Consider the following 23,542-nt stretch of genomic DNA (forward strand, 5'->3'; position numbering starts at 1 on the left):
AGGCTCTGAGTTGGAGGGTGGGACAGGCCACAACCACAGAGCACCATGTCAGGGAGTCCAGCTTCTGTAACAAACTCCCTAAGGAAGCTGAACTCCCCTGCTGGGAGGCTGACCCCTGCAGCTCAACAGGGCTCCCCCCACACCCCCAGTCTTCAGATCTGAGCTCCATTCCTGACAGCATGCCACCACCACCCATAACAAAACTGTAGCATGCAAAGGGAAGAAGCAGGGTGGTGTTCTTTGGACACCCAACCCTGGGAGGGTGCTTACCACTGTGCCCCACATCTGTCAACCCGAGTCAGTGGGGATGGAGAGAGGGCAAAGGGCAGAACTCTCCCTGGGCACAGGAAAGAAAACAAAAGGGGCACAAACTTGGTGTATTCAAATCAAATCCTGCCTGGTTTTCTTTCTAGTTCCTTTCATCTTCTGGTTTTTGTTTAGCCAGAAAAAGCTAGGGTGAGGTAAAAAAAGAAATAACAGAAAATGTTTCTTCTACTCTTTCTCTCCCGAGAAGACTCACAATCTGAACCTGGCCTGTGTTACTCAAGGCGCAGACCCCACACCATGTCAATTACAACACTGGAGGGGGTGCGGGTAGAGTTCCATGGCTGGGCTGCTGGGTGGGGCGGGAGGAGAACCTGGCATCCATTGCTCTCAGGGTACCCAAAGAGAAAGTTGCCCCCCGAAAACAACTATTTGTTATATACATTTTATTGAAAAAAATTTTACATCAAAATACTTTGGCAAACTGTAAAAGTATACATAAGTGCAAATATATCCTCCTTTTAAAATACAAGCAAAGTGTGAGTATACACGAAGGTCATAAAAATATCTTTAAAATATGGTGGTAGAAAACAACCTTGTAAAAACGTTGTATTGTCACAATACTGAAAACCACTTTCTTAAACTAGACACATTGTTTCTAAATAATTTCTTAATAATGTTCTTTGGCACCTGTATCCAAATGCAGTGTTTGGGGGAAATGACTCTCCCAACTCAGCTAGGCAACAAGAAGGGGCTTTTTTGAAATCTTGTGCTTAGCACTGCCTTTTTGAAAAGCACACAAGTTTTCATATCATAGACAAACACACACACACACACACACACACACACACACACACACACACACAACTTGTCTGCTGTTTTTCAGACCCTGATTACTGAAGGCAATGAAGATCCCAGAGCTACACGTGGCATATCTTCCAATCTCCTCAGTTGCCCTCTCCCTCATGTGGGAGCCTGCAGGCATTCATACTGGGGATACTACCTTGCCAGCGATGTCTTTCTTTCAGCAGTAGGCAAATAACAGTGACCAACGCGGTCCTGGGCATTCTGGCTAAGTGGCTGGTGTGTGGCTTACTGCTATCCGCCTGCTGGCAATGTGAATCCATCTCAGTTTGTCTCTGCCCCTCTCTGAGGAGGGAAAAGGAGACAGCGGCCATTGTTTGGCCCCTTTCCGTTCACGTTCACATGACACAGGGCTTAATATCCTGACAGACGCTCTGGTGGTGATGGTGATAATATGACCCACTGGCTGAGGGATGGAAAGAAGAAATTCCATTGAAGTTGAGGACGAAATCTTTTCTGTCACACACTGGAGTAGAGTGATGCTGGTAACGGGGCAGTCCCACTGAAAGGAGAAAACAGAAACCTCCTCAGAAACAAAGTCATCCGGTTGATGGCAGGGCGTCTTATTTTGACTGAGAGTACAAAAGGTGCACTGCTAGACAACTGGTAGGGAAAACCCAGCTTTAGAAGCATCTCACACACAATGGCAGGTCACAGAATGGCTTTGGAAGCAGTATGTTTTGTTTTGATGTTCGCACAAACACAGAGCAAGTTCCCCCCAAAGGCCGGTTCTTATGTCCTGGAATTCCAACTTTATTCTCTGAGGCTGGGACGCGCGCTTTAATCTCAGAATGAGCACAGGTAGGGTACAGCTCGACCCAGGCTCTGGGTCCAGATCCCTCCCAGCAGAGCTCCTGACCTGTGCTCCCCTGAACTCTGGCTGCACGGAGGGCCAAGCGCCTGCCCAGAAACACGACTGCGGCCTTCTCTCTTGTTCTGAGCCTTGTTTCCTAACTAACTGTGCGGGTCAGAGCGGCGAGCGCAGAGGAATGCTCCCTGTGCCAAAGGGGACGAGAGGAAACCCAATGGCAAGATGATCGGACGGGGCAGAAAAACACACCCCTTCTCCTGCCCTTCCACAGGCATCTTCCTGGGTCCGGAACGTCTTAGACTTTGTCTAGAGAAGCCAGGACTTCAGGGCGCAAAGAAATGCCCTTCCGGTCCGAGGCATCTGGCAGCGCGGGGGTCCCTGAGGCAGCCCCAGACTGGAGGGGGAAAGACAAGGCCCAAACCCTGCTCTCCCGGGGCGGCTCCCTGGCCCCCCGCCAGTGCCAGGCCGCTGGACCCCCACCCGCCGGCTTTTGCTTTTGTTTTCTCGGCGCCTCTTGCCCCAGTCGGCCTGCAGTGCCCTGAGCACTGGGCCCCTGTGGCTACTGGACCAGGCCCTCTGGGCACCCGGCTGGATTAGGTCCATTCGCCCGGGTCTTAGTTACCCAAGTGGTGTGGGGACCATAAAGTGCACGTCGCTTCAGGCCCGCTTCAGTTTTTCAGTGCAAGAAAACCGTACCCACGGCCCACCAGGCTCGGGCCCTGCTCGCGTGGCCTCGGCCGCGCCTTGTCCCTGCAATGACGGAGTCAGCCGGCTGCTCAGTGGCCGGTGCCTACTTCCTTGCTCACAACACCCACTGGAGCACGCGCGGCGCTGCTCTAACGCAGCTGCCTTGGCCCGCGAGCCCCGATATGTGCGCGGCGCTCTGCACACAGGTGCGCGTTCGCTCGTCGCGTTAAAGCAGGTTCTGATGCCAAGTCCTGGACCACAAAATAGCAGGACACAGGCGGGGCGCTAAGGAAGCAGTCGATGCTTTGATGTTCTGGCAGAATGATAAAAGCCCGAGCTCCTTCCTGAAAGGCTGGCAGGGCTTAATGAAGGACTCCAGGGCAGCCCTAGCGTCTTCGGTGGGGTCATAAGGACCTTGGCCACTCGGCCTAAGACCTGAGGGCGCTGCCCATGTGGGGTACTGGGGGAGGGAGGGTCGTGCTGGGTTTGTGCGCGGGGACTTGTGCTGATCTGTGTGCTGCGGAGACTGCCTTGCTCCCTGCCGGCGCCTTACCAGGCCCCCAGGTCTCAGTGGCCCTGGCCCAGCGGGAGGGGCACTCCCAACGAGGCCCCACAGGGTCCTCTCACAGCGGGCCAGCTCCTCGGAAGTGTCTGCCTCTGGTGTTCCTGGGAGACGGCAACAGGGCTGGGTGGGTATTCTATAGGGATGGGAACAAGAAGGCGAGGAAGGAAAGGCAGAGGGTCCCCGGCACAGGTCAGGACTGAGACATTCTCTCTCCCGAGCATTCCCAGACTCGGTCGGGAGTTCTGCGAGACTCCCAAGGAAGGCCGGGCAGCGGGAGGCCGCTGGGCAGAGGCACAGAAGCCTGCTTGCTCCGCCTGGCAGTTTTCAGCAGCTCCAAAAGAATCATGTATCCAGATCCCGAAGTTTTGGGAGCTTGTGCATGCTCCCCATGTATGGGATGGGGAGAGAGCAGCCTTGAAGAAGGGTCAGAAATCCCTTTCCTGTGTGGTTTTTTCTTCCTAGAGTATGGTTTCTCCAAGGCTATGAAGCCTTAGAGTCTGGGCCTTCCTGGAGAGGAGGAGAGAGCCAGCAGGGCTGGCAGGACAGCTGGCAGGTTGGGAGAGGAGTAGGCAGGCCGGGAAGGAAGGGGTGAGCCCACGGAGGGCTGTGTGTGTGCGTGTGTGATTGACAGCTGGTCCAAGGGGATACACAAATAAGACGGGAAGGCCGCCTGTATTGGTTACTTGTTGAAATTCCCATAAAATTGAACAAGACTCTGTTCTCAGTGGGTTAAGTCAGGCTAAAATCCTCTCCCGTGTGGTCCTGCCGAGACTGTCTTTGTTTGGTTAACCTCTGAGACCCACATTTAAAAGGCCTATTTGGGAAATTTCACCCTCCAGGGAACCAACATCTTTTGCCCATTTCTGGGCTTCCCTTCTCCCCTGGTGCTCCCTCAGCACACCGGCTCAGGAACACAGAGGTATGCATCACCCTGCAAGCCACTGTCTCATTGCTGTGGGAGGCCCGTGTGAGACAGCAGCTTGGGGCCTTGCCTTTGACTGGCAGGCGCATCGGATTTTAATCTGCAGCCCTGGGTACTCAGAGGGAGGGGGTGTAAGGGTTTATCTCTATTCTCCAGAAAAACCTGGCCAAATATTCAAATTCCCTCCTCCATCCCCACCATCTCCTCTCACCTCTCATCACCTTCAGCAAGTCAACAAATTTTCATAATCTGCGACCAACACAATGTAAACCAGCCGCACTACAAGTGGCATCCACAGGGCAGGCTCATTTATCAGGGGAGTCCCAGCAGGGTCCTTCAGGTCCTGCCACCCCCGACCTGTATCATCAATGTGTGTCCATTGTAGGGGGGAGGCAGGGAAGGGGAGGGGACCTAAACAGTTTGGTGACCCCCTCTCCACTGGCAAATGTCCCTTTAGTGAAAGATCCTGGGCGCCAGCTCTGACCCTCTCACCCCCTCCTCTTTACACTTGCCCAGCTGCAAACATCTCCCTACACACACCCCAACATACAGAACATCTCCGATTCTCACATTTACTTTGGGACAAAAGTACAGCAAAATGAACTCAAGAAAAAAAAAAAAGGACGAAAGAAACTAGACACAGCTTCCTGACCAAGGTCCCCAAAGGTCACATGCCTTCTCTCAAAGCTAAGTCAGACTCGGAACAGGAGACCTGCAGTCTCCTCCACAGGGACCCCCATCGACCCAGGAAGGCAGGGGACTTCACACCATGCTCACAGCAGCCAGACGATTCTGAAAGTTCAGCTGCTGGCCAAGGATACTGCGAGGACAGTAAGACCCCATCCCTGTTCCCATGAATAAGGAGGCTCTCCCCAACATCTGCTTTTCCCAGTGCCCTCAGACCTCCGGGCTTCGGGGGCCCTGTTTGTGGCAGTGGCAGTGGCAGTAGCCGCCAGCCCTGGAGGCCTAGAGGCGATGTGCCTAGCTGGCTGCGCTGGAGGGCGTTGCGTTACCTGAGAGGTCCTCGCGGGCGTTCTGGTGCAAGTAGCTCTGCTCCAGCGAGTAGGAGGACATGCTGGAGTGCAGGCCTGCAGAGGCTGCGGGGTTGCTGCTCGGCGTCAGGGCAGGCGGCTGCTTGAGGTAAGGCGAGGCGCCAGGCGAGCTCCAGTGCGCCGCAGGGCTCGTGTACGGCGAGTGGCATTCGATGGCGCTCGCCATGGCCGGGGACGAGGGCACTGGGCTGCTGCTGCTGTCCGGCCCGTAGTCTCCGCCGCCGCCGCCCCCGGCCGCACCGACGCCCCCGGGTCCCGCGGGCACGGGGCAGCTGGCCATGTAGGTGGAACCCGGGTTGGGCGACATGTGCGGGACGTGGTGGTGGTGATGGTGATGAGGGTGCGCATGGCTCGGGGCGCCCGCGCCGGCGTCGTAGCCCGCGGGCATCATGTCGAGGCCGCCGTAGCCGCCCTGGCTGTGGCAGCCGAGCGGCGCCGACGGGGGCGCCTGGAAGTCGAAGCCTTGGGGCAGCAGCGAAGCCCCGAAGCCCAAGCCGCTCACCACGCGGTGGTACATGGGCTTGAGCGCCTGGCACTTCCGCCTGAAGCCGCGCGGCCGGCGGCGGAACGAGCCCTCCTCGAACATGAACTCGCTGGCCGGGTCGATGGTCCAGTAGTGGCCCTTGCCCGGCCGCCCGAGGCCCTTGGGCAGCTTGATGAAGCACTCGTTGAGCGAGAGATTGTGGCGCACGGAGTTCTTCCAGCCCTGGTAGGCGCCGCGGAAGAAGGGGAAGCGCGCCTGCAGGAACTGGTAGATCTCGCTGAGCGTCAGGCGCTTGCTGGGCGAGCTCTGGATGGCCATGACGATGAGCGCGATGTACGAGTAGGGCGGCTTCTCGGGCCGCCGCAGCCCCGAGCTCGCCTTCTTGGCGCCCCCACTACCGGCGCCCGCGCTGCCGCCGCCGCCCGCGCTCTTGCAGGCAGCCGAGGGGGCGCTGGCAGAGTTGGAGGAGGACGAGGACGAGGCGCAGGAGGCGGAGGACGACGACGACGAGGAGGAGGTGGTCTCCAGGGCGGCGGCGGCGGCGGCGGCGGGCGGCGGGCTCATTAGGGCGGCCTGGAGCGCGCCGGGGGCCGGGCTGCACGCGCGGCGGAGCGGGGCCGGCGGCGGGCGCGGCGGAGGCGGCGGCGGCCCGCCCTCGGTGGTCATCTGGGACCCAGGAGCGAGGCCGGGCCGCGAGGGCGGGCCCCGGGCGGGGAGCGGAGGCGCCGGAGCGGGGTCGGCCCAGAAGCCCGGCGAGCGCCCTAGCCCGCCGCCCGGGGTGCAGCCGTGGCCGCTCCGGGCCAGCGCTTCGGCGTCGCCTCCCTCAGCTCCTTTGGGGCTTCTGGAGGCGGCGACGGGCGGGAGGCAACGCCCGGCGCATCACTCCGCGAGCCGCGGGCCCTGCCTTGCGCAACGGCCTCCCAGGCCTCGAGGCCGAGCGGCCGGCGCCGGGCAACTGAGCGCGCGAATGGGACCGCGGCCGGGACCCCGGGGACTAGCCCGACGTCTCCCTTCAGGAGCGCTCCTCGCTCTGTCTCTCCGACTTCCTCCCTCCCGCGCCCTCCCCGGCCGCTCTCCTCGCTCCCTCCCTCCCTCCCTCCCCCTACCCCGCCCTGCCCCCTCCTCGCGCCGCGCCGCAGCGGGGAGGGCGCGCTCGGGCCGCGGCGCTCACTCCTCCCCCTCCCAACCTGGCGGCCGCCTCCCTTGCTTATCTCGCTCCCCGCACTCCAGGGTCTCCTCGCTCTTTTCATTCCTCTCTCGGCCTCTTCCACTTTCCCTCACCCACCCTCTTTCAAACGGAGGGATCACAGACTCAACTCTCAGCTTGCTAGGGGGACGACCCCCACCCCTAGCAAAACTCGACCACCTCTGACTTTGTGAAATCTTCTTTCTGTTTGCCCCCTACAGCAGCCCCCGCTCCCCGTCCCAGGACCCGGCCGCCCCCCGCGGAGTGGACCCTGCGCCGCCCCCCAAACCCCCCTTCCCCCCTTCTTCCTCCTAGCCCGCGGGGCCGAGTGGTGCTGCGGCGGGTGCGGCCGCCCGGAGCCTCCCTGGCCGCCCTCCCTAGGGCCGATACTGACTCCATCTGTCAACTTCGTTTAGACTTTGCCGCCCTCAGCCACACGCCGGGGTGCCAGACGCCCAAAGGTAACGTGCCAATCCTCTCTCTTTCTGGCAGGGCCTGCAGGCTCCCGACAATTGTTAGGGCAACTGCGGGCGCCCCAAGGTTGTGGGCCGCTGGCGCTCGTGGACGTTTTCAGAACTTTGAGCAGAGGGATTTGGACTGAGAAACCTAGGCCAAGTTTTAAAGACTCTGGAAACCTGGATCTCATGGGACCCATGGTTGTATTTGCTTCACGTCCTTACCCCCCACCCCTGTTAGTGTTTTGTAAGGAAAAAAAAAAAGAAAAAGGAAAAGAAGAAAAAATAAAAGAGAAAGACCCTGAGATAAGCGAGATGGTTGTATTTATATTCAGTTCTGAAGGGGTGTGCAGCTGTCACTAGGTTTACATCCTCTGTCTTAACATTGCCCACCCAAAACTGTGCTGGGTCTCAGCTAACTCCTGTCTGAGAACACTTCTCCCCAGTTGTGGCTAATTCCTCCCTAAGCAAGAGTCAGGCTCAGAGAGAGATGTGCCCTCGGGAGCAATCATTTCCAATGAGACCCGACAGTTAGTTATTGGATTACACGTGCAGGGAAATGTAGTCCGACCAGGGGATAGGAGCTGGGAGAGGGAGGAGGAGAGCAGGAGGCCGGAGCTGGAGGGGCCACCCAAGGGCTGAAGGGGGAGGCCCAGAAAGGAGGTACTGAAGACCAGCCGACCAAACGGGAGGCAGAGCTGGGCACCCCACTGCATCTAGGCTGAAAGGACGGAGATGCTTGGGTGTGCCTGCTGGGGAGCCTGGGGAGATGGGGGAGGCAAGAGAAGGGGAGGTTGTGCAGTGATCAGGAGGGAGCCGCCAGGCAAAGAGTCTTCAGCTGCACCGCAGAGGCAGGCTTCTTGGGGTTGGCAGGAGCCGTGTGTACCCCCGGAGTGCTGGGGGACTGCTGCCGGCTGAGTGCCCTGGTGGAGCTGTAGATGCAGAGAGGGCGGGTGGGGAGGGGAGGGGTCGGTGGGAGGGGGGTGGGCCGGGGCTGGCCCCAGACAGTGACCTGAGGTTGAGTGGAAGCAGGCTTTTTCCATCAAACCCTGCCTGGATACCACACACAGAGACCGAGTGTCAGTTTACTGCCCTGAGCCGGCTCCTTCTCCCTAAGCTCCACAGTAATTAGACAAAGAAAACCTAAATTAGCTGAACAGGCGTCGACAGCTTCCTCCAGAGCACCCCTGGTACCTACATGGGAATGTGTCCGAAAATGGCTTGATTGTAGCCGAGAGTCAGCTAAGAAAACACGGCCAAGCCGAACTCAGTTTACCACTCATTTGCAATAGAAAAAAGAAACAAGGCGCCCTTTTCCGGGTGGGATGTTTTGATTGGGTTGGGGCAGGGGGTTTACAGTTGTTTCCACTTTCTAAGAATTTCTTTCTCACTGACTGCTGAATGGTTTTGGGGGGTGAGTCTCCGTATATTTCATAGTATTTTTTTCTCTTGCCCTCATTTGTCATTCTGTGTGGAATAACTTCAAAATACGTAACTAAACATAAAAGTTAATATAATGTGTTCACTAAATGAATGCTTCAAGTGCTTAAAATATTATTTTAATAAAGTAGAAGCCGGAGTGGGGAGGATAGATAGGATCTTAAAAGAGCTCTCCTGACATAGAGTTCAGTGTGTATGGGTCTGTCTTTGTCTGTGTGTGTGTGCATGAAGTGGAAAGGCATCAGCCCAGGGGAGAAACTGGGGGGCGGGGGAAGGACAATCATCTCATTTGTAGGTGAGGGTGGTGGGCAATGGGCTTTGGGAACATTCAGCACTCATTGTCACTTAGCCTGGACCCTGATTCTCTGTGCTTGAAAATTATATGTACTTAGATCTCAGAGAGCAGAGCTCCAACCTTTTAAGAGCAGGCCTTAAAAGGTTTTAGGACCTGGAGACTGAAGAATAAAAGACACTAACCCTAAAATCCAGGCAGGACCAGTGATAACCTTCTATACAAGCAGCTCCCAGTTTTGGGGTTATAGGGTCATCCTTTAAAAATAGGATGGAAGCTTTGGAGGCAGTTTCCAGAAAAATACTTCCAATTTTCTTGGGCCTTTAGGAAGTCCACAGGTACTCATTAAGACAAAAAAACACCAGATTCTTTTAGTGTCTACCAATTCAGCTGATTAAATTACAAGGGATTTTTAAACGGCTCCCTTGTCCATCCAAGTGACAGTAGTATCTATTTTGCCTAAATTCTAAACTTGCAAGAAATCCCACTTACAGTATGCTGAGTGTTATGAGCGCTGGCCGGGTCATGGAAAGGCAGTGGGCATTGGAGAGCAGTTAGGGCCGGAGGCGGTCTGCTGACTCTCTGCATGCTGCCCCTGTAGACCCTGAACTCCAGAATGATATGGAGCTTGGGGGCCTTCTTAGGTTATATCAGCGGGAAGGCTCCCCTCCAAAATTCTTTCTGAGATACCCCACTTCTGTCCCTGGAAACTATTTCCAGGTCTACAATTGCTAAAGCCCTGCATCTGTTTGTTACAGACCTTGCAGCTACCATCTTGTCATCCACCAGGTGGCCCAGGTATCATCGTCCTTTTGAGGTGAGGAAACCAAGACTCAGAGACTGGGTGACTGGTTACAAGTCACAGAGGGACAAGTGACAAAGCTGGCCTGCAGCCTGGGCCTGGAACTCCAAAGTCAGTGCTCTTTCCACTGCATTACAGCTAAGCTTCTCTGAGCTTTGTGTTAATCACTGATTTATACAAATCTCTTGAGTAAGAATGCATATGATAGCAAATTATGCCAATTTCTCTATCCCTGGGAGGAATACCTTAATTTCTGGTTAGCAGATAGGGTTTAAAAGGAAAATTGTGTTTGTCTCTGAAACAGAGCCTTGTTTAGGATGGCTCCTCCCTCACTGGGGTTCCTTCTTACAGGGTGAGTTCTTCACTCACTTTCACTCCCTATAAAAAAAACGCGAATCTTGAAAATTTTTTTTTCTTACAGGAAGGAAAGGTATGGTTCATATAAATGCGTCTGGGTCAGCCCAGGCACTGCTTGGTTAACCAAAACTATGCAGCCTCCGGTGCCATGGGTCCTCTCTCCATCCCGCTTTGGTTGACTGTCTCGGTCTGGGCTTCTCGGTCCTTTCCTGCTCCAACCCTTGAAGTCCCATCCCTGCCCCAGCACAAGGGAATATAAACTTCAACAAGTTTGGGTTTCTCTGATTTTGTTCTGTAATCGGCGTTTTATTCTAGGAAATCTCTTCATTATTGCGGTTTAAATTTTGTGTTCTTAGCATGCTTCCTTTTCTTCGTGAGTTTTACATGAAATGGCTTAGACTAAAGCAGTTACTGACAGGCGAGACGCATCCGCATTGGCGCTATTTGCAGCGATCTAAGACGTCTCCTCCCGGCAGTTCGCGCCTGCTGCACCCCTCCCTTCCTTCCGCCTGGGTCCGGCTGGCCGGAGGGAAGGCTCATCCCAATTCAGAATGAGATTGACCGCTGTTTTCACTCTGTGTTTAGGCGCAAAGTTAAGGTGTGTAGAGGATTCTCGAACTCCTGCGAGGCCTTTCTTAGTGTGGACGGCAGGAACTCAGTGCTGGGGCCTGGGGGTGTCAGCGTGATTGAGGAAACGCAGGAAGAGCACCAGCCTGCAAGCTGCAGACGCCTCTTTAGAAAGTTCGATTAACAATGGAAAATGCGGACGGGAACAGCATTAGGAGGACACGCAGAGGCAGGGACTGGAGAGAGCAAGGTGGCTAGGAGTGGGAATTTTACAACTCTCCTGGTGTCTCCTCTCCTTCCTTGGTCCAGAAACCCCCAGACCGCCGGGTTTGAACACCAGCCACCCGGTTCCAAATGTTTATTTGGATAGAGTCTTCCGCTCTCCAAAGGCTTGTGTCCCGGACAGGGCTCCTTTTATAGCCACCTTCCTACGAGATCCCTGGATAGCCGCAGATCTCCTGACCTCGGCAGTGGGCACGACTGGATGACCCACTGGCCAGGTCTGAGGGTGCTTGGAAGGGAGGAGAAAAGGGTCCAGTCTACCAGACCCTCATGCAAAGACCCCAGCCTCACCCCACTTCCGCACTTCCCAAATTGCTGGGCGCGGGTCCTTTTGGTTGGGAGATCAAAACCTTCGGTTGCTCTCAGAAGCCAGCCCAGCGGCCTGCAGGCCGGGATCCTGGTGCGGAGGCGGAGGCGGCAGTACCAGATGCAGCGCCTCTTCGACTTTGCCTGCAGCCCACTGCATTTAGGGGTGGGGAGTTGGGGGGCAGGCAGCGGGCTGGAGAGCAGGGACAGTCCGCTTTTTCTAAAAGGCAGAGAGAAGGGGCTCGGGTTGGAACAGAGTCCGTCTGCGCGTCTCCCAACGGGGAAAGAAGGAGTGGGCTTCCAGTGGCTAAGGGAAAGAAGTAGGGAAGCCTGTAGCACAAATATTCCTGGAAGCAAGTGTGGGTGCCGGTGCTCCTCAGCATGTTAGCTTTTCATCCCCTGGTGCTGATGGAAGGGACGTCCCCCATGCTTTAGGTCGCAGGACAGAGCGTGCAGATGCCTTGGCAACTGGTGGGAGCCCGGCTATGTCCCGGGAGACCCCTCGAGCTCCACACACCTTCCCTCCACCCTCTTGGCTGTGGCAATGCTCGAGGCCGTTTAGGGGTCCGCGTGCCTTTTGCTCCGCAGACCCGGGCCTCGGATACCGTCCTCCTGCCTGCCTTCCCAGGCTCAGGAGGAAGACCGCTAGGCCGAGTACACACGCTGGGGAGGGCTGGTGGGCCCCCCAGGGCCCACCCAAGGCGACCGCAGGGCCTGGAGAGGTCACTCCGGGCACTGCAAGCGGGAGAGTGCGCGCCGAGGGCTACGGAAGACACCAACCAAAGGCTCCCGGAGGTCTCCAGGCATCGCCTTCGATGCCCCCGGACCGACACCAGAGGCTGACCGGCTGTGGCCGCGCGCGGGGAAGCGCCCTGGAGGTCCCAACTTAGCCTGGGAAGGGCTTTCTTCTCCTGTCTGGCTGGTCTCCTCCCCGCTGCCCTCCCTTCCCCCAAATAAATAAATATTTCCGCGGGCAGCAAACTCGGCAGGGCGCAGGGCCCTGAGCGCCTCCGAGATAGATGAACTTCCTGGCGCATCAAAACTCCCCTCTTGTCCTCCCCGCAGAGCTCAGGATATGGGGCGCGCTTGCTTCTCTTCAGAAAAGGAAACGTAGCTCTTCCAAAAATATAAATCAGCTCTGACGTCCAAATATTTCTTTTGTCCTCCAGCATCCTCTATGGGGATAAATAAAACGTACTCGGCGCCCAGAGGCCGACTAGGGACCTTGGGGCGCCCAGACGCCGCCTTCGAGGAGCTGCCTTGGGGAGCCCCCTACCCTGACCACTCCCCGCAGCCTGGCCGAAGGCCCCGGGCCCCGGATGCGGCCTGACCTTTGGGCGGGCTGCGGCAGCGGCGGGAGGGAGGGAGACAGCCTCTCTGTGGAACCCCAGCGGCCTGGGAACTCGAAAGGCGCCCGAAGCCTACCCGAGGGGGAGGGGAGCTTGCTCGCCTTGTGCATGAAAAGGGCTGGGAGCTCAGGGCGCGCCCTATGAGTTTGAGCCCCTGCTTTTCCAGGCCGAGTTTTATCAGGGAACCTACGCCGCCTCCCCTTCATTTCCGTCGGAGTTCCTGACCCCAGGGCAGCCTTCTCTGCATGGGGACCCAGATGAGTTCAGGTTCAGAGCAGAGAAGGGCCCCGACTGGGGCTGCTGCTCCCAGCCCAGGCCAAGGCCACTGCTCCTCCAGAAGCCAGGTGGCTTTGCGACCTCAGATGACGCCTCCGGCCTGGAGCATGGCCCTGGAGGCTCTTAGTACGTCAGACCCGGGGATGGCTAGAGCCGAGTCAACCTTACCATCGCCCCGCCTCCCATCTCCCTCTTCCAGCTTGGGGGAGGTGGACAGGTTTTGCGTAGGGGCTTGGAAAAGAAATCATTACCAAGGTAAACCACGTGCACGAGGGTGGTTGAGATGTAGGGGCTGAAGTAAAGGCGAGCTCTCCTAGGGAGCACGGTGGCTGGAGGCATGTCCGCACCCCCACTCTCCTTCCTGCTCTCCCGACTCCACGGCGCGGTGCGGAGAGCCCAGGGGCTTTTCTGCGGACCTCCTTTCCCAAGAAATCGCCCCACGGCACCCACACGGCCAGTCTGCAAGACTTCGGGGGTCAAAGGGCAAGGGGAAAGGGAAATCTCCACCTGCCCGGGGGACAGCTCATCCTCCCCTCTCGCCCTACATCCCACGCCGAGAATTCCGTTCCAGGCCTGGGGCCTGGGGACTGCGCAGCGGGGGCTGTTCTCCAGCCGCCCCTTCTCTCCAGGGGGGTCTTTATTGATGAGCTGCCTCGAAAACCCCCTCCCAGAGCAACCCAGAAGGGTTTAGACAATCCATCACCCACCACTTCAAGAATGCTTCCTCCCTTTCAAACACAATCCTCGCACACCAGAAGGGCTGCGGTGGGGAGGGGCGCGCACTTGAAAAGAGAACAGCTATATAATCAACGTCAAAGCTGTCCCGCAACCTTTCGGAAACAGGGACTCTTGCCAAAAATCCCTCAGGATGATTTACTGGGCCCCCTCGCGCTCTCCGCCTCCCGCCACGTGACATTGCCCGCAGCGCCAGCTGCCTGCACACCCTGCTCCGCGTCCCTCCGCGGGGAGTTGGTATTTGAGGAGAAAGTGATTTTTTCTCCTGGAGCTCATTGGGAAAGGGGTCTCGGCCTGGTCGGAGTGCTTTGGGGGCTTGGTTACGGTGTCCTCGTAGGTGAACTGCGAAGGCCGGACCTGGCCTCTGGGAGTCGTCCCTTGCAAGTCACCTTCCCTCCTGCCGGAGCCCTGGGGTTTTGCGGTTGGGCTCCTCTCTGCGCGGGAGCGGGAAGAAGCCGCAGTTCCTCTCGCTTCCGCGAGGTGGCGCCAGCCTCTCGGTAATCGCGGCCCGCTGGGCTGCCTGCCTGGCACGGCGGTCACCTGCTCCGGCTCCCAACGCCCGAGACCCGGGTCCCCGAAGCCCCAGGGGTCCAGGCCCCAGCCCCGGCGCGGGGGCAGGCGGGTGTGTGGCCGGCGGGCCGACAGATTCCTGCAGTGCCGCCTGTCTCTTACTCGGTTGGCCCGCTAAGGGCACGGCCCGCTTTCCTGCCCTACCCTACCCTGAACCCCAAGAAGAAGGGGCAACCGAGTCACGTGTGGGCACCTCTCTGCGGGACACAAGCGTCTTTAGGGCTTGCTGAAGAAACGAGAATCCAGTTCAGTTATTTTGGTTCTCTGAAGCAAGGGGCAGGGGGCTCTGTGTCTTCACTTGTAAGTTATTCTGGAGCTCCTGGAGGCCTCCTGCGGTTTGGTGGAAAACAAGCAAATCACCAAACCATCTCGCCTATTCGCCCCTGGAGAAGCAGGATTCGGCTGGCTCTGAGCGGCCTCAGCCTTCTGTCCCCGAGGAAGTACCTCGTCTTCGGGTTGCTACAGTGACAGAAAGACAACGATTTTTAAAAACGGAGCTCTCATTTCATTTAGCTTCTTAAGAAAACCCTTGCAGCTGTCTAAACTCGTCCTGGTAGAAGTCTGCAAGATAGGAAGGAGCTTGAGGGGTTGTTTTGGGGTCAGCTTCACATAAAGGAGAGGCATCAGGTGGATGGGGTGGCTCGGCCGGGGCGGCGGGATCGTTTTCTATTTTTTATTATGAAAAAAATTTCATAACACACAACGTGGAGCGACTATCCAGTAAGCCCTCTCATCACATAGATGTAACAATTGTCAAGGTTTTGCCACACTTGCTTCATTCATCTTTCTGTTTTCATTTCTTGCTGAAATATTTTAGAGCAAATGTAGACATCATGTTTTAAAAGTGCACCTTGTAACTCCTCTCCACATCTCCAGTTCTAGTTGTCATAACTAAGATTACATTTCGGCGTAGACACGCACACCTTCCCATGAGAAATTCCAAAATAGGGCTGGTTCTTTGTTCTGGATGTGCATTTTACAAACAGAACTCTCCATTTCTCCAGGTGACTTTGAGCTCTGAGTTTCTTGGCTTTCTTCTGGCTGCTGGATCTCCAGAAAGGCTGGCAAATTTTCCCTCCCCCACTTTCACTGCAGGCCGGTGTGTGCCGCTGCGTCTGTAATCTGTGAAAAGGAGTGCTGTTTCCTTCAGTCCCCAGTTAACCCCACAATGCCTTCCATGTATGCCTGACAGCAAAATGTTTTGCAAGAGCACGTGTCCTTTGAAAATATCTGCAGGTATGCATTGTCCATGTGCGCAGTACAGCAGTTTCCAAATCATTTTTTTTCCAACAGTGGCTAGCTATGGAAGAACTTTTCATATCGTCTCAAAGTGCCTGAGGGCGAATTTTGGACTAGGCTGGATGGGTGAAGGACTCATGGGGAGGGAGCATGGGAGATCAGGTTGGCTTTCTATCCAGCCCCCTGCCTCCAGGACTCTGTACAAATATTTCACAAATGGTTGTTTATTGATTTATTTGATGCTTTTGCTCCATCAAACAATCCATGTTGTGCTCGTAGCATTTCCCTCACCCCCTCCCAATGCTACCCAGCACAGATGAGTTAGTGATGCAGTGGTCACGAGTAGCCCTAAATTTACAGTTTGAGAAGTGCACCTGCTCCTGATTACCTTAAGTCACTTAATAATGTTTCTGTGCTTGTTTCTGTTTTTTGGTAACTTGGGGATCAGGAAAATAAAAGTAAGAAAAAATGATGCCCCTCCCACGGGTATTATAAAGGTGAAATAACGGTTTAAAAAAGATATTTACATTCTGACATACACACACTTGTAGTTATTTTTGGTTCAATCTAATAAAAACATTGTTTAGTTTTAAGGCACCCTTTAAGTTTCACAGTACTTAGGATCTCTCTTTTCCTGGGTAATCTCTCATAGGCGGATTTGGGTTTGTCTTTAATAAGGAAAAGATGGGTCCGTTATCTAGAAGTCTAAGCCTGCCTATGAGGACTGGGGTCCCTGCTCTCGGTGTTTTCGGGCTGTGGGTTGGGTCTCTAGGGCTCCACTGCAAAGAGCGAACTCTGGGAGAGGGAGAGGGGACGTTTCCCTTGGTTGGACCTCGAGGTTGGTTCCTCCAGGTATATCATATTCCTCTGCAGCACTGGGGGTCCAGCCATCTGCATTCTTAGAGTCCTCTGCCCCCGAAATCACATCCGGCAGAACGTGAAAGTGCAGCTGAAAGAAAACTCGCCCGCGCGGCTCTCAAGGGCGCCTCGCGGGTTACTAGTGGACGTGGTGGACCGCAAAGCCACCACCGCATTTGTTTGTTTCAGGCGGGACTTTCCTCCTCTCCATCCTATTTCCGCTTTGCAAGAGAAGCAGGCTCTGGACCGTCCTGTGGGAGGCGGCGGGACACCGGAGGACCCTCATCTTCCACGTGAGCCACAGCATCTCAGGAGCCCGGGCGGCTGGCAACTGTCTCCCCGCAACTACAATGGGATACGAGGGACCGCCGCCGGACACCCCTGCTCTATCCTATAGGCTTGCAGCCTGGCTCTGAAAATGGAACCTGCAGTATGAAATGCTAACGTGGTCAACGCTTTTCCCATTTAATTTTTTTTCTGTGCTTCCGCCTCCCTCCTCCTCCAGAATACACTGCACTTACCAGCTACATGATCTGGAGCAAGTTACTTTATGTTTCTGCACCTCCGTTTTGTGATTTTTACGATTGGGTTAGTTATAATAGCTAACAGTGATGTTGGGAGGATTAAACGAATTAATACAAACCAAGCTCTTAGAACAGCGTGCAGCACCTGGGAAGTGCTCTGTAAAAGTCGGCCCTGAAACTGACGGCGCAGAGTCCTCGGAACTCGGTCCAGTGTGCACGGCACGGCCCTACGGCTTTCCCAAAGGTGGTTTCGACCGCGCCCACAGAGCTTGGAGAGATTTGGGCCCCTGAGCCTGTCCTAGCCCCAGCCTAATTCCTGTGCTTTTAGGATTTGGTTAAGAATTGAGTTAGGCACGGAGCTGGGAGAACGTACGAAAAGTTGGGGCAGGACCCCGGCCGATGGCTTAAGCCGGGAATGCGGCGGAGCAAAGCAGGTGCGCGCAGGCTCGAGCGCGTGGCGGCCGCTGTCCCCCGGGTCCTGCGTGCTGTGGTCTGCGTAGCTCTTCGAAAAGGGGCCTGATGGCTGGCGTCAGACTCAGCGCTGCTTCTCCCGGTCCCGGCCTGGCCATCACCTCAGCTCCCTGCCCTGAATTGCTGGGGGTGCAGAGTGCTTTCTGCAGCTGGACGCCGTGGAGACCACAGTGTGCGAGAGCGCCCTCCGGGAGGGGTGTCACCAAGGGCAGCGTCTAGAAGCTGGAGGTGGAAAGACGGGAGAGAATTTCTGTTGTAGCGTCTTCTCTTCTATGTCTGACCCGCGGCCAGGTTCTTCCCCGGGTGGGACTCGTCTCCAAATTTTGTGTGGAAAAGGCAGGCGATCAACGATCGCGTTTCGGCGGCAGTCCTTGGCCTCGCGCAGGCCTCTCCAGAACTCGTGAGGTGGCGCAGGGCCGGGAAGGGCAGGCTGACCTCACCGTGGGCAAAACCAGCCCCGCAGGGCGGTGCAGCGGCCGCGGGATGCCAGGTGCGAAATCTTAGGCAATCTTAGGCAGTGCAGGCGCCGCCGGCCACCGCGGCTTGGACGGCCTTCAGAGGGGGATTCAGACGCGTCCGCTCCGCTGAGCTAGGAGGGCGGGGAGGGAGAGGGGAAGTGACCTCTTGAACCTCATCAAATGCAAATGTTATAAGAAGTTTGTTAAGAAAAGAAAAGAAAAGCGGAAGGACACGGAAATGGAGAAACGTGGAGTCCACCTGAGGCTTGAATGGCCCTTTTAGAGTTCCAGGCCCCTGGGGTTTGCAGACTTGTCTGCGGTAGACCGACTATTGGTAATGGACTTTGCATTTTCCCGCAGGAGGGTGAAGCTACCGGCCCACTTCCTCCAATATGCATATTTTACATACATAAACACCTTTGCAGTTTTATAGCCATTTAAATAAACCATTCATATAAACTCTTACTCTTAAAAGGATCCGCACAAAACAGCTTTTATCTCAGATCATTTTCACTCTTCTTTTAATTACCTGCTTTTGTTGCTTGAGTTTCACCTCCAGGCTGGTGGCCCAAGTGTTTTTAAGTTCCGATTTGCCGTCTGTTCTACTGTACCTTACCACCCCAATAACTTTCCTTATCAACATGGACACAGAACAGAATCAACATGTAATTTTCCCAATTGGATGGGTAATATAATTTTGGGAAAAGCGAATGTCTCCTTCGTTTGGTCTTTGTTGGTTCTTAGGGAGGGAGAGTGCTGGTGGGGCCTTCATCCGCAGCATCCTAAGGAGTGCTGCAGCTGTGACTACTTTTTGGTTTTAAAAAAGACAGATCGGTGGGCGCAGTGGCTCACGACTGTAATCCCAGCACTTTGGGAGGCCGAGGTGGCAGATCACGGGGTCAGGAGTTCGAGGCAGCCTGGCCAACATAGTCAAACCCGGTTTCTACTAAAAATATAAAAATTAGCTGGATGTGGTGGTGCACGCATGTAGTCCCAGCTACTCAGGAGGCTGAGGCAGGAAAATTGCTTGACCCTGGGAGGGGGAGGTTGCAGTGAGCCTAGACTGCGCCACTGTACTCCAGCCTAGGCGACAGAGCCAGACTTGTTTAAAAAAAAAAAAAAAAAGACCGACCTACTTGATGAGCCAGGTATTCATCTATTTACTTTTCAAGTCTCTGGACCTATTATAAAATATGTAAAGCATCTGAGAAGCTGTGAGCAGTTTCCATAAGTCAACTTTCATTCAGTAAAAGGGGGAGGGGCTCCTAATTTTTTTTTTTCTCCCTTGAAAGGGCAAGCTGTTTGGGGATCTGAAAATATACACGAAACCTCCAGAAACCCATGTTTTAGAACAAAATGGGTGTGGCAAGCTAAGCAGGCCAGTTGGGCAGGCAGGATTTGGGGATGGAGGGGGAGGAAGGCAGGGGATTGTGTAGATTCTGTGGGCAGTGGTGTCCCTCTGAGTGAGGGGACAGAATGCACTCAGGGCTCTGTGCTGGTGTCAGAGAAAAGGGCAAGGGAAAGTGGCAGATTCTGTTTAGGAGAATTTTCCATCTGGAAAGGAGGTTTATGCATTCATCACCCATCTCTGGTAAGATGCTTGGTGTAGGTGGAAGGGCATATGTTGGTCTTGGGCTGAGGGAATCTGCCTTACTGAGCTCGGCTATAAAGAAATTTAATAAACTTCTTTTGTTTTGTGGTTTCTACCTATGGAAAACTTTTCTGCAGTTGGAGGCTCTCAGAAGAGATCTGAGACAGGAAACCTTTCCATTTGTAAATCAGTTACAAAAAATATGCGGTTGAGTTAAGCATTTTACGGCCATAGGGATTTAATAAAAGGGGAAAGAATATAGGTGTATAGAGTGGAGAAGCATGGCTGGAGAATAAATTTATTCTTTTTGTTTGTTTCATTTTGTTTTTATTTTCTAACACCAAAATATGTAAATTTATAGCAATGGAAAAATAATAATCAATTCTGGGTGTCTCAAATTCATTATGATGTATTCGTGATCCCTTTCTAACTAGGATATTATTTTGAGGGCAAAATTTGATTGATGTCTAGACTTTGGATGCCTCTACAAAGGGGGGATTGGAGCTGGCAGTATCGGTAACACCGCTTGAAAACATTCCTTCTGGCCTTTACTATTTGCACTTTTTCTTCAAGTTTTCATTCACTTTTCTAATTTTTAAAACTTCTAGTACAATGACATAGTGTAATTTACTTTCATACGTTGAGTTAAAAGTGGAATTTCAATGGATGGAAATAGAGAAAATCAGGTTACTCAAATAATGCCAAGGAATTTATTTGTATAATTCAAAGTTACCTTCAAGATTGCCATCTAAATGAGTTCTTTCTTTTTTTTTAAAGTAGGATTAATATATTCACCTTTCTTTATATTAACACCTTCAAAAATAAATGATTTTTAATATTTTGTGAAGGAAGTGACCCATGAAGGGAAGAATGCTTTGGTCCATGAGAGTCATAATGAAGCCATGATTTATCTTTTGTCTTTCTACACATAAATATAAACATATTACAAAAGTGAAATTCTTTCTCTATCTTTCCTTAACCTATTTTTCTTACATAACAAAATATCAAAAATATTAACTAGTTTTTAAAGTTTTAAATATTACTTTGAGAATTTAATTTATTATAAAAGATTCTAAATTTATTTTTCTTTTTGTGTGATAATCCGCACAACATTTACTTGGGATTTACTGTCTTTTCTAGAAAACATCAACATCTTGGCAAATCTCCTATTATTCTTTTAAAGAGTAAGTAAGTCTAATAAAACCTTCATATTAATCTTTTAAAGAGGAAGAGGTAGAAGTCATCCTTGTTCTTTGAAACTAAGAAAACGAGTCATTGGAAGATTGGAAGTCAACTCTAAGGCCAGTGCAGTTTTACATTGTCATTAATCCTGGGGAATTTGGAAAGAGAGCAGCATGATGGAAGATAAGATACAAATGTGAATATCTTTCTACACCTAGAGAATTTTGTAGATGTATGGTTCTTTGGTTTGCCTGACATTTCTTCCTTCTACTGGTGAGAACATCTTCATATCCTTACAGAGAACTCTGTTTCTCCCACTCAGTGTTGTCCTAGTGTAGCCACACTGCTATGGCACCCTAGACGTAGGGAGTCATGGCCTGTCTATTCCTCTGGTCACGATATTTGGCCAAGTCTAGGCACAGGGTCACCTTCCGTCACATAAAGTTCTTCTCTGGGATTGTTAGTAAAGTAAGTGAGAGAGAGGCTCACTCTTTTCCCTCCAGGATTATGAGCATTAGGACATATGCTTTGAACTTGGCATGGCCACTGACCTCATCACTTCTCTGGTTTCTAGGGGAAGCTCATTTATAATAGAAGAGACTGGGGCCAGTGCACAGGAGAGAGCAGAGGACACAGACACGGAGGGCTCTCAACACTTTTGGAGGCTGGGGGCTGCCCCAGTCCCAGCAGCTCTCATTTTACCATCCAATTCCTTAGCTTCACAAATATTTTTTAAGTGCCTACTCGGCTAGGCACTGATCTAAGTGCTGGGGAAACATGCAGAGAAAACAATGGAGGTTTCCACTTTCAAAGCTTAAATTTGGGGGATTGAACAGACAAGAAGCAAGTGTGCAAAAGCTTTCAGATAAAGAGAACTGATATGAGGATGGACAGTCATTAAAAAGTCAGTCCATGATGATGGTAAATGAAGGTGTTGTGATAGACACATGGGCATTGGAGGTAATCAGGAAAGTCTTCTCTGGGAAGACACTGGTCTGAGACTTGAGAATGGAGAGGAGCTAGCTATGGGAAGGTTGGGGGCAGATGGAGCAGGAGATGCAAAGGCCCTAAGAAATGCCCTTGGGACATTCAAAGGACATCAGAGGACCAGGGAACCTGCCTTCTCCACACTAGATGCTGGTTTTTAAGAAAGAGAGAGTATTGATACACAATGACCAAGTCTGACTCTTGGCCTTTTCTTTTTCTAGGCAGTCACCCCTGAAATACTCACCATTCTGTTACAGCCACAGTAGCCTGCCATGCTTTCCACAGCACCTGACTGTATCTATTTCTCCATGAGCCACTCAAGTTTAAGGGGCACTCATTTGTAGATATGTTGACTTTCTCCATTTCAGACACAGTCACATTATTGCTAAACTCTGTAGCCCCTGAAATCTGGCCATAGCATTAGTATAGGTATGTGACAGATTGGAGGGAATTCTTATAAAGTTTGGTAGTATCCAAACCATGCTAGATAATGCATCCAGCTCTAGAATTCAGCATCCAGCAGGAGGACCTGGAACCTAGGGTGATATAGAAGGGAATTGTGATGAATTAAAGGGACAAAGGAGGGTACTTATGATGAAAGCTTACAGGGTGAGAAGCATTGGGTTTTGATAAGGCTGAAGAGGGATTTTAGTTGTAGTGTTAATAGGTGAAAGATTTATACCTCTCAAATCCAAAGTGTCTTGTTGAAATTTTAACCCATAGTGAAAGAGAACCAAGAGTTTCAGGTGGGATGCTTTAGGCTGCAAGCAACAGAAATCCTTGTCTATGGAGGCGGGAACACTGAGTCTCTCACGTGGCAGGAAGTCTTAGAGTTGGGCAGGTTTTGGAATGGGTTGTGTTAGCAGCTCAATGGTATCACCAAGGGCTCAAATTCTTTCTAACCTTCTACTTTGCTGGCTGCAGAATCCATTTCATCCTAGAACTCATTTATTTTCTATTCGTAAGGTAGTGTCAGTGAGAGCATATGCTTTTGTCGTTTATATCCAGGTTATAAAAAGGAAAAAAAATTATCTCCTTCAACAGTGACATGAAGGTTCTCCTCTCTTTATTTTTGGGGGCCAGTTTAGATCCATGCTTCTCCCTGGACCAGTGACAGTCTCCAGGGAAAAGACACTTATAGATTATACCAATCATGGGCAAGTGCGGTGGAGCTGACTTGGGCTACTTAGGATATACCTGTGAAGGCGGGAACAGGTTAACCTCCCCAAAATCACGTGGTCTTACACATCTTATGGGATTAAGAAATGAAATCTTGGTCTTTAAGAAGGAAGGAGCATGCTTGCATCCATGCATGTCAAATAGACAGTGGTAGGTTGATATATTAGTGTGAGGCATTTAGAGTGGAGATAAGGAAGAGTAATCTAGTATAGATGACATTGAATGTCAGAAAAACTTAGCATAAGGGGATGTAAAATTTCTTTCTTTAAGATGTTAGGTTTCTATTTGTCTGAAATTATATGTCTGAAGTCTGATCCTGTCTGAACTTGAGGGCCTGGTGGGGTAGGAGTAAAGGAGATTGCCTCCTAAAATTGCCATTAGAGTTCCCTGAGGTGCTGGTTACACACAGATTCCAGAGCCTTACCTCAGAGATTGAGATGCAGTACTTTCGGGTGAGGTCTAGGGCACTCTATTTTTAAACAGTGATTCATATGAGTCTGATGTAGCCTGTCAGCTGAACTCAATTTGGAAACCAGTGGTAATGAATACAGAATAGGCATATTTTTTTTGAGCACATAAGAAACGATCACAAAAGTTGACCATGTACTAGGCTACAAAGGAAATCTCAATAAATTCCAAATAATTAACATTATCTGAACTACATTTACTCATCACAGTGCAATAAATTTAGATGCTTACTACAAGGACATAAAAATAATAGTTTAAAAACACATTTGGGAGCACTCCTTCTCTGCAAAAGCCCTTAAATTATGAAATAACAATTGAG

General features: G+C 52.6%; 1 protein-coding gene across 1 annotated transcript; it reads right to left on the bottom strand.

Moving 5' to 3' along the window:
• Window positions 1–693: 693 nt before the first annotated feature.
• On the bottom strand, window positions 694–6,315 carry FOXF2 (forkhead box F2). Its single transcript, XM_032250105.1, has 2 exons — window positions 5,127–6,315; window positions 694–1,630 (listed from the first exon to the last, which is right to left on the bottom strand). Exons 1-2 carry the CDS (start codon window positions 6,313–6,315, stop codon window positions 1,467–1,469), a joined length of 1,353 nt encoding a protein of 450 aa, XP_032105996.1. The 3' UTR covers window positions 694–1,466.
• Between the last annotated feature and the right edge of the window lie 17,227 nt (window positions 6,316–23,542).

The sequence above is a fragment of the Sapajus apella genome, unplaced genomic scaffold (assembly GCF_009761245.1).
Source record: "Sapajus apella isolate SASKATOON/1434 unplaced genomic scaffold, GSC_monkey_1.0 scaffold70, whole genome shotgun sequence".
Lineage (NCBI taxonomy): Eukaryota > Metazoa > Chordata > Mammalia > Primates > Cebidae > Sapajus > Sapajus apella.